Genomic DNA, 10,820 nt, shown 5'->3' with positions numbered 1-10,820 from the left:
AGCTAATGTGGAGTAACCTACACAGCAATAGCTACTGTTCACCGCACATGATACCATGTGAAGTGACAGAACCCGGATATTATAAAAAAATAAGCTGATCGTTTTAAAAATGTTACATTTTCCCTGTAAATAATAAAGCAACATTCTAATTCATTATAGGCCTACATCAAATATGTAATATATAGTACCAGATTTGATGTAAGATGTCCTTAAAATGTATTATGAGTGTCCTGAACGGCATCTGCCCAATAAAATGTATTATTGTCAATATATACCATATCCCTTTCCCACCCCTCCTAGCTATGAATTTTACCAGACTGTAAATGCATCTTTAGGCCAGTGCTTGATTTGACCTGAAATAGGTGCCAGTACTCATTTATATTTAGTTGCAGGAATTCAATACCCTCGAGATATTATATGAGGTGCAGCAACTATCAGAATTAAATCTGAGGTGCCTTTACGCAGTTCAGGTGACCTCCCGCCCAAGTCAAGTACTGTGCTTAGGTAAAAAGACAACAAATTACCTGTTTAACCACACTGCTAACCTTAAAGACCAAAAAGCTCATTTTTGTTTCCACAAAGTATTACAAAAGACAATGTTGACTTTGTGGCTGTCTAGTGGAAACCATTCCTGGGTGCAAAAAGGTGAAAAAGCAAGATGTCTGGTGTCATGAAGAGCATGTAACAGTCATGCTGGAGGTAATAGAAAATGGTGCACGCAGTATTGGTCCATTTTCATAGCTCTCCCTGATGTGGTGCTGAAACCCTTTGGTTGGTTTTGATGAATTTGAGACAGCATTATTACCATACATTGAAGTCATCCCATTTTACATTGTCAGAGCAGGTTATTCCCCCCTCCACATAAAATGCCCCCTTTTGTCCATTCAGCAGCTTCACTATAATTCATTCAAGACTTTCAGTTATTTGTATCCTACCAGTGCCAGTAAAAAAAATAAAAAATAATATATAAAATATATTTTACTGGCACTGGTAGGATACAAATAACTGAAAGTCTTGAATGAATTATATATATATATATAAATAATATATATTATAATCACTATATCTGTCTATCCACAGATGAAACTGACAGCTGAAATAAACAAACATCAGTTAGCTAGTTTATTTGTTGAGCATTTTTTGCAGTTACATGTTTGAGAGTACAGTAAAATGTGTAAAGTAAAGAGAAACAAAAAATGTCAGTCTAAAAAAAGACAGAAAAAAGTTTAGATTCGTATCTGTCAGTCATGAGGACATAAAACATGGAGATGGTAGAGTGCTGTAGGGCAGATATGGACCCGGCTTAAAAAGCTTCCTTCTTTCCTCTCATCCTCTGTGTCAGCACTGATCTGACATACTTGGATAAAATAAAAGTAAAGGTTCCACTTCATAGCTTTCACCAATCCAGACATGTCAGATCAGTGATTACTTCAAGGTGAAGGAATGATACATTTTCAAAGTATTCAAACAAGGCCAGTGTACTGCCAAGCAGGATGTATTTTTCGGGTTGTGCTGAAGCATGGGTAAAGCACGACTTAGGCTATAAATGGAGTCCCATCTGCTGACACCTATGTTTTTTTTTTAGGCCATCAGTGGAGCATCTACATGGCCAGATCACATCTTCCAGTTGAGCAGGCTGGATGACTTTACACACCCTGCAGCATCCAGTTTTCGACCACTGTTGCACATTTTCGCCAAGTTCTGTCGATTGCAGAGAAGACGCCAGTCAGTTAAAAGCAAATGACAATAAGATTAATATTATTGGAAATTCACACATTGTTATGCTCACATTAGTTGCCCTGGCAATGCTGTTGGGAGACTGTAAGGCAGCGAGCTCATTGAGGATCCTCTTCAGATCGTTATTGTCAGGAGGTGCTGAAAGGAGATATAGAGGAAGACAAAATTACATTTGTTGCAATTATTTTTCTTATAAAAAAAAATATAATAAAAAACACTTGGTATTATGGCAGGTATAAGTTAAAAATATGCATAATGTGTGGGCATTTATGTACCTGGCACAGGTGACTGTTGCTGAGACTGAAGCTTTAGGTATGAATGCTCCAGCAGCTCCGCGATGGAAATCCGCTCTCTTGGGTTTCGTACCAAGCACCTCTGGTGGTAGAAAAACAAAACAAAAAACATATCCCCATCAGATCCATGTAATTCACAGTAAATCAAAACTCAACCAAAAAGCCAAATACATAGCGGAATCACTCACCTTCAACACATCTAGCAGATCCTTCTCTGCAATGTCAGGGAACTCTATCTCATGGGTCGGGTCAATGATGGCGTGTAGCTTGGTGATCTGGTTGGTGATGGTCTGGAATGGAGTCTTCCCATAGGTCATGAAGTACATGATGCAACCAAGGGACCACACATCACCTTTAGTACTAATCTATGAATCAAAGAGACAAAAATATTTATTATACATCATTTCACATGCATAATCTTCCAACATTGATACAAATGAGTCCATGTGGAATATGCATGTAATTAAAAATACATTGTTTTGGAAGGACGGGACATCAGCTCACCTTAAAGCGTGCCTTCCCTGGCTGGGATGAAGTGTCTTTGATGGCTTCAGGGGGCATGTAGTTCAAGGTCCCCACCTGTGTTTCAGATATTTTTCTTGAAGATCAATATCCTTATTTTGGCAAGCTTCTGGTTATGCATACATACATACATTATGAACTACAGTTGGAGATGGGGGTTGTGCTCTTACCTGAGAATCTTTCATAATGCTTGTCACATCAGGCTGGATGCGGTTTGCAATGCCAAAGTCAATCAATTTCAGCGAGGCATTCACAATCACAAAATTGGCAGGCTTCAAGTCACTATGGACAATACCTACACACAAAAAAAGTTACTGAAAAAACTAAAAAAATAATCTTATAGAGTGCAATGTTTGGGTATGAGGAACTTCGAAAACAATTGTTACTGATGAAGAGAGATACAGAGTTCAAGACAGATGGAGAGATAATAACCATGTTTGTGGATGGTCTGGACTGCCTCCAGCATATTCTTCCAGTATAACTTCCTCTCCAGCGGGTTGACAGTTTTACGGTTCCGTAGCCAGGTGTTGAGGTCCAGGTTACCACATTCCATTAGCATGTAGATGTAGCTGTTGGTTAGTTCACTGGAACACAAGAGAACTCGACTGATAAAATGCACTGCTCACTGGGAATCCCATGACATGTATAGTGGGATGGAACAGAGGGCCACAATCAAAATACATTGTGTTGGGGCCTCCCGAGTGGCACAGCGGTCTAAGGCACTGCATCGCAGTGTTGAGGCGTCACTACAGCCCAGGGTTTAATCCCTGCAAGCTGACTTCACTTGTCAGTTGAACGGTGTTTCCTCCGACACATTTGTGCAGATGGCTTCCAGGTTAAACGAGCAGGTGTTAACAGTGCAGGTTGGCGGATCATGTTTTGAAGGTTGGCGGGTCATGTTTTGAAGGACGCACGACTCGACCTTCGCCTCTCCCGTTTGGGAGTTGATACAACATCGATGAGACAAAACATTTTAAAACTTAAAAATTAGATTTATGTTGTTATCATTCCTTTTTTTATATGTAGGCCATATGACTGTGTCTTTTATTTTTATGTATGTATCAGTACCACCCATTTTTGTTTTGGATGTATAGTGTATGCATTTTTATAAAAATCTAAATAATTTACTGCTAGACCCTAGCGGAATAAGTCAGGGTAGCAAACACTGAACACTCACTAATCATACAGCTTGATGATCTGATCACTGTACTGCTGCAGGTGATTGAGATGCTCGATCTCATTCTTGTAGCTCTCCACTGTCTGGGGATCAGCCTCCTCCAGGTTCACATACTTCACAGCAAACAGCTGATTCCGTTGGTCCAGAACCTGGTACACCTGAAATGACAGAGGACCTACCATCAAACCAGCTGGCTAATCGGCCATCCAACCACCTGTAGTACTTCCCTGGTATCTTAAATTGTCCAACAAGTAACTGTCTTTCGTTTTCCGTTGCACAATGTTTTTGAGAGCTTTTGTTACATTGTTCCTTAATGAACAAGACAACTGGACCCTACCTTACTGGATCCACCTCGGCCAATCATTTTCAGGACGAGGAACTGTTTGCCTTTTATCACGATGGACTCGTTTGAGAGAGCAGTGGTGGAACCCTGAAGTAAGGGACAAGTGCAGAGTCATTCAACCATCAAGTTCACATTTCATTTGACATAGGCCTTTAACTTAAAACAGAAAACTCACAAATAGAGAACATAACTAGCTAGGGCCATGAGTTCCTCCTGACCTGACTGCGTCTCAAGTGATCAGGGAAATCCCATGGATGGCGTTTGTGGTTTACCTGGTGGGTCTGTTGGGCATAGGACACCTGGCTGAGGGGGGTGCACGGCTGCTGCTGGGCAGGGCCGGCTTTATGGGCTGCTGAGAGAGGGGCCGCAAACGGGGGGTTCCTCTTGACCACGGGGGTAACGTAACTGAGGAGAAAAGGGAATTCAAATGTCAAAGAAAGTCCAATTTTCTGCACCACTGCTTCCCATCTTTCCTCTTGATTCCAAGACAAAACACACTCAGATCTCACCACACTGTCTGCCGTGACTGTTACTTAAGCCACGTCACAGGATGGATGACAGTCTTAACTTTGCACTATGCCAGTTCAGATTAAAATATGCTCATTTTTCAAGAGGTAGTTCTCAAAGTAACCTTTTCAAAGTAACTTTAGTTAAACAATGTTTTTATTTTTTATTGAGGGTAGCTTTACTGTAGCGCAACTTCTTGCAGTGGGAAGTAATATTTTCAGGTTAGCTTCCCCAACACTGACAATACCATTTCCTAATATATCTCAAGAGCTGAAATAGAATCATTAGATTATGGTGATTAGGATCATTGCACAAGAGCTTTTATGTCAGATATATCTCCACTCCAGCCCCCTCACCAGTTGGCCCTGGGGTCTTTGTAGTTGGGCGTCTGGCAGGCGACGGGTGGGTTGAGTCTGGACGGGAGAGGGAGGGATGGGGTGGGCAGAGAGTCCACCAGACGTGGAATGGGCCTGAGATCAGGAGGGGTGTGCTTCTCCTGATGACGACCAAACACACACACAGATAAACCCAAAGGTTAAAATAGAAGAATCCAAAAGAAAACAAAAAAGTGTTAAGTGTCAAAACAGAGGCAAAAAGAGAGACAGAAATGTAGTTAACTCAGCCATAAGAATGAACAAACTAAATTGGAGTTTGATGCTAGCACTTTTCATGTTGATGACACAGTAGTAACACCAAAAATAAAATAGCAAGCCAAACCTCTGGAGACACGACTCGGCTGACACGGGCTGGCATTTTCCACCCTGAAGACAGCTCCATGCTAGAGGGTTTGGGCTGTGTCTGGCTCAGAGTTAAACGGGCGGGAATCTCCGGCTCCCTATCTCTACCATAGTTTGACAGACTCAATGACCCGTGGGACTGTGGCTCTGTAAAAAGAAACATGTATAAGGAATCTATTAACTAAAACTTACATCAGGTTTGCAAGCTTTAAGCCGTTATCACTTTGTAGTCAGGATGAACAGGGTCATGTTCATTAGGTACCAAACAGGAGAAAAAAGAGGGACTACATTTTCCATTGCATGCCCTAATGAACACCACCAAGACATACAGCATAATTGACAAAATTTAAATGAAACCTACCTGGGACACTCTCTCTGTCTTCTGCGGGGAGAAACTGGTAATTCCCGGCTTTTAGCTTCTGCATTGCCGTCTCAATTAGTTCAGTGGGCTTTGCGTTCACCTGAAGGGCTTTCTGTAGTATTGACGTGCCTTTCATGACCTGACCTATTCGAAGAATATGAACAAAAACCTCTTTAGTATCAGAACTCTATATTACGCACAATTGTTTATGTAAGATACAAATACAAATGGGCAATCTACCTTGAGCCACCTCAAACTGAGCATGTGCTATGTGCACAAAGGCAAAGCCTTTGCAGTTGGATCTCACAACGATGAAGTTGTCCCGAGCATCATCTGGGTCATCAATACTACAGAGGACATTTTTAGACAGCCATCAAACCAACAAACCAATTCTAGAACACTAGAAACACATCTGAATACATGCATGTTTTTTTATTTACAAAAATATCCTTTAGTACACTCACCCTTTGAGTTCGGCAAATCGGACCAGCATCTTGGCATAGCTTTCGTTTTTGCTGTACATTCCCAATGGCAGTCTGGAGAAGACTCTGGAATAGCAGTCCTTCAGCTTTAGGAGAAGGTTGGTGTCCGTCTGAGGATTGCCCCTCTTCTCCAGCTTAGTCAGATAAAGCCGGCAAGCCTCAGGGGAGTTGGAACCGATTATCTGGTTTATATTGTCAGTGGTATCTACCATTGAAACAGCAGAGAACATATGAGTGAGGAACTTTTTTTCTCTCACAAGTTTACCATTCGGTTAGTGAGCACCTCTTTGAATATGTGGGTGTGCACCAACTAATGCTTTTCACTAAACAAGCTTTTTGTACCGTCAACTACTAGGTCAAAATGGCTTCACTTCAATGTAAAAGGTTTTCACCTTCCACCCTAGTGGCATCTCTCCTGTCTTGCCTGTGCAGCAGTGTCGTGGTGGAGTCTACCATTCCCATGTCCTCCCATGGGCGTGGCTCAGGGCTAATGATCGGTGTCTGAGAGAGCACATCAACAACGATATGATTGTCCAATCAACTAGTCTTTAAAATAGGATTATGTGAGATATCATATGCTCTGCTCTCCATGTTATTTCAACAATCCCCCCCCCCCCGCAATCTATAATTACAACTGAAACAGTGGGGATTTTCATTCACAGACCTTTAGATTGAGGAAGTCCCCATCTTCAACACGCTTTTGGGCTGAGGACAAGGTAAACATGGCACTTGAACCAGAAGTTTGCCTAAAAGAAAGTTCCATTCATCAGTTTAGGCTTTGTAATCCTGTGTTCTGAACGTGTTTCCTTGAAATAGGTAAAATATAAAAATGCTTACCTGGACAAGCTACTTGGGATGAGAGCCTCCCTCCTCTTCACCTGTCTTCCATCACTGTCATCATCATCCATTTCATAGATAGAGCGATGGACTACAGGCACTCTCCCTGGCTAGAAGGGCAGGATAATAACAAACAAGAGATGATTTAAAGCCAGAGAAGTGATGGGGGGAAAACTACTTTAAAACTAGGGCTCACGATATTATATTCTCACGATACTTAGGCACCGATACGACATGTATTGCGAATCTCACAATTCTATATGTATCGCGATTCGATACTGCGATTTTATTGCGATTTGATGTTCCTAACGTATTGCTCACTATATATGTCTGCTGCAGAGACAAGAGAGGCATAATGAAAACAAGGTTTGATCAGGCATGAAAATAAAAGTGCGAACATGTGGGCTAACAATTTAAAAAGATGGAGAACAAGCTACAGGATGAAAAATACCCGGGTTTTGGCGCAGATACAACCAACTGGCGCTAGCTAACGCTACCTAGCAAAAAACCCAATCGATACTTGGAGTCAAAGTATCGATACAATATCGTCCAAAGTAATATTGCGATATGCAACTGTATCAACCCCCCCCCCCCCCCAACACTATTTAAAACTACTACTAATAAAATCTAATGTAGAATCTTTAAAAGACTAAAATCAAACTTTACTATGCCAACGGCTCCCTTTCGTTGAGACCCAGACCTCCAAGCTGGAGCCTGGTCCTCTAGGGGTCCATTCCGTGGTTCCATTGTTCTAAGGGAATGAGAAGAACAGTGTCAACAACAAAAATTTCACGAGACAGAATAGAAGAATGTAAATCCAAACAGAGAGAAGCTTGGTGTGAGAACATGGCACTGTAAAAAAAAAAAAAAAAAAAAACTTGTTTTTTACCCTGAAGAAAATATACTGGAGAGCTGCAAGTCGCCTGTACCGTCAGAGTTTCTGGAGACTCTGCGAAATTCTTTGCCATTTTTTGCAGAACCACTTATATTATAAGTTGAGACTGAAAGAAAAATTGTTTTAACACCACATTAAGACAATCAATATACAGTACTAAAACCCAAAAGTAGCATAATAGTGATTTCATTCAAATCTAGGGTGAAGAAACATGTTCATGTATTATACTATTTTTTGTTTTTGACTGGAAAAAAAAAGAGAGAAAATGGGCTTCCGGTTAATACTGATCTCAAATGGGATTGGAAATTGGACATAACTAACCTGGTACATTTTCCTTATCCTCAGAGGAAAGAAGTTCTGCTTTGCCTAGTGTCAAGTTCTGCATAGCAGCCTCCAGCAGGTCATTGGGTTTGGCATTCAGTTCAATTGCCCTCTGAAGTATCCAAGTACTTTTCTTCGTGTTGCCTTTTGAGATGGGATAGTAAAGAAATAATAATCTTACTGACTAGATACCAATAATACTTTCCTGCAGCAGTATGGGGTTCCTGAATGGGAGTTTCACAGATTGGACTGATGCATTCATCATTGGCATGATATGAGTAACATGTTAGAGATTCAATAGTTGCTCTGTATCGGGTGAATATGAAAAAGCTGGTAAAACCATGTAGCCAAAGTTGAGTAAATAACCCAAATTATGTTGCCTGTGTGCATAAATCATCTATGCCATTCGAAGCAAAGATAGTTGTACATCTCTCTACCTTGAGACAGTTCAAACTGAGCGTGTGCAATGTGGACAAAAGCGAAATCCTGGCAGTGTGTAGTCGCAACATTGAAGTTGCCCTCTGCCCCACTGGGGTCTTGAATTCTGAAAGAAATTAAAGGACTCATTCAACAACGTGAAGGAAATAAATAAATACCAAAAGGTTGTCTGTTAAAGGGGCAATCTGGGATTGGTACATACATTTTCAGACTTAAATTCTGAAATAAGCCATTGATTTTTTTGAATAAAATAATTTACCGGTATAAATGCCTCCAGAGCTTAGTTCAACTGTCGGAATCCGTCAGAGACCCCAACATCTAAACTGATTTCACTTCCATTATTTGTAAACCATGTAATTGTAAACAAACACAGAATAGCTTCAACATATGGATAGAACTATTATTTTGAGCTCATGGATGGTCAGTCCTTGCATCTGTGAATTTGAGAATGGTTACCTTTTTGCTAGCCTTATCCCTCAGCTGTTAACCAAAAAGTGGCAATGTGGCCACTTTGTAGTTTTCCCAAATCCTAGATTGCCACTTTAATATTATTAATACACACCACCATTTGTATTTAACTGATGTAGCTAAGTACAGTCAACAGAGGAACATGTTGCAAAACAAAGCTCAAGCCTCATGGTACAGCATGATCATGGTTCACTCACACATTCAGCTCTGCAAATCTGACCAGCATTCTGGCATAGCTCTCATTTTGGCAGTGTTTTCCCAGTGGCATAGTTGAGAATACACGGGTATAGAAGTCTGTAAGCTTTGTGAGATGACTAGCATCCAAGTGAGGGTCTCCTTTCTTCTCCAAGACCATCAGATATGCGAGACACGTTTCAGGCGAATTGGAGCCAATGGCCTGGTTGATATTATCAGTGTCATCTGCATGAAAATGGGAGGGAAAAAAGACAGTGAGTGACCGTTTGCAAAATCAGTGGTCTTGTATGGGCATATCTGATGGGCATATCTGATACATATCATATCTGATGTACAATATATGAGGCATGTTGTCATCGCCATGGAACGAGTGAAATGGTTTTATTACCTTCGATTAGACATCTTGTTTTAATTCGGTCGAGCTTCTGACACAACATGGCAAGTTGGTGCTGTCTGTCTGTATGTTCCTCCTCCAACATCGCTGCAAAGAATGTAGCTAACGTCACCGTCGATACGTTAGCTAATGGATATTGAGGCAGTTACTGACTGTAAGCCTAGCTAGCTATTCACACATATGACATCTACGCTATAGTGTGATATATACTCCTGTTGTGTGAATCAACAAGCATACAACGGACCCTGATGTAAATAACCAGCTCGCTGGGATATGTGTTGCTAAGTTAACGTCCTTATCTAGCTAACCATTTGCATCTCGTCTAGCCAAAGAAAAGCTAGCTTAGCTAATAACGCGTTAGCTACTAGTTCTAGCTAGTTAGCTACCGGATTATGGCGTATGCCGTAGCACAACGATTTGCAAGGAAACAAAGCTATAAAGCAATCAAAATCACTTTTTTTTAAAAGTCGTACATTAGATTAAAACGCATCTCACCTGTTTATCAAATGTAGTTTCACGTGAAATAATTATACTTCCCAGCTAAAAAAAAAACCCCAACAACGTCAGTCTGTCTGTTTATAACACACTTTCAAATCTACCACGTCCAAGTACTTCGTCAGCTCATTGGCCAGTTTGTATGGATGACTACGCCCCAAATATTCTAAATACTCCGCCCACTTCGATTAAAATTATTTGTCATTTTGTAATTATCAAAAGTAAAAATATAAACCATTTCAAATTCCTTACATGTTCTATTGAAGGATAGCCAGGGGCACACTCCAACACTCAGTAATATGTGTTGGAGTAAAAAGTACATGATTTTCTTTAGGAAAGTAAAAGTTGGCAAAAATATAAATAGTAAAGTACAGATAGCCCAAAAAACGACTTAAGTAGTAATTTCAAGTATTTTTACTTAAGTACTTTACACCACTGGTTAATGGTCCTAATTATTTACTCATAAATCCATAGTTTGCCTGGATGACATTTATACTTTTATTAACCAAATGCGTTTTTTTATGCCTATAACATTTCACAGAACAGCTCAAATAAAGCCAAAGTCCTATGATATGTTCTACCACTGGGGGGCAGAAGACCAACGCCTACCATAGCCCA

General features: G+C 40.6%; 1 protein-coding gene across 2 annotated transcripts; it reads right to left on the bottom strand.

Annotated features, from left to right (window-relative positions):
• Positions 1-1,099: 1,099 nt before the first annotated feature.
• On the bottom strand, positions 1,100-10,322 carry LOC139405959 (dual specificity protein kinase Ttk-like). 2 transcript variants are annotated; one of them, XM_071148416.1, is made up of 25 exons: positions 10,203-10,313; positions 9,702-9,794; positions 9,316-9,538; positions 8,650-8,756; positions 8,213-8,356; positions 7,886-7,997; positions 7,663-7,747; positions 6,997-7,106; positions 6,824-6,905; positions 6,552-6,660; positions 6,142-6,364; positions 5,918-6,024; positions 5,678-5,821; positions 5,297-5,463; positions 4,936-5,075; positions 4,345-4,477; positions 4,067-4,159; positions 3,730-3,887; positions 2,985-3,136; positions 2,723-2,847; positions 2,535-2,609; positions 2,219-2,395; positions 2,013-2,112; positions 1,790-1,875; positions 1,100-1,701 (listed from the first exon to the last, which is right to left on the bottom strand). In XM_071148416.1, exons 2-25 carry the CDS (start codon positions 9,790-9,792, stop codon positions 1,615-1,617), a joined length of 3,030 nt encoding a protein of 1,009 aa, XP_071004517.1. In that variant the 5' UTR covers positions 9,793-9,794; positions 10,203-10,313; the 3' UTR covers positions 1,100-1,614. The 2 variants fall into 2 exon arrangements, with proteins under 2 accessions (XP_071004517.1, XP_071004516.1); XM_071148415.1 differs by having other exon boundaries at positions 9,702-10,322.
• Positions 10,323-10,820: the final 498 nt, after the last annotated feature.

Source organism: Oncorhynchus clarkii, chromosome 3 (assembly GCF_045791955.1).
Source record: "Oncorhynchus clarkii lewisi isolate Uvic-CL-2024 chromosome 3, UVic_Ocla_1.0, whole genome shotgun sequence".
In the NCBI taxonomy this organism is placed as follows: domain Eukaryota; kingdom Metazoa; phylum Chordata; class Actinopteri; order Salmoniformes; family Salmonidae; genus Oncorhynchus; species Oncorhynchus clarkii.
Note: the sequence above shows the minus strand (reverse complement) of the source record. Positions and strands in the feature narration are given on the sequence as shown.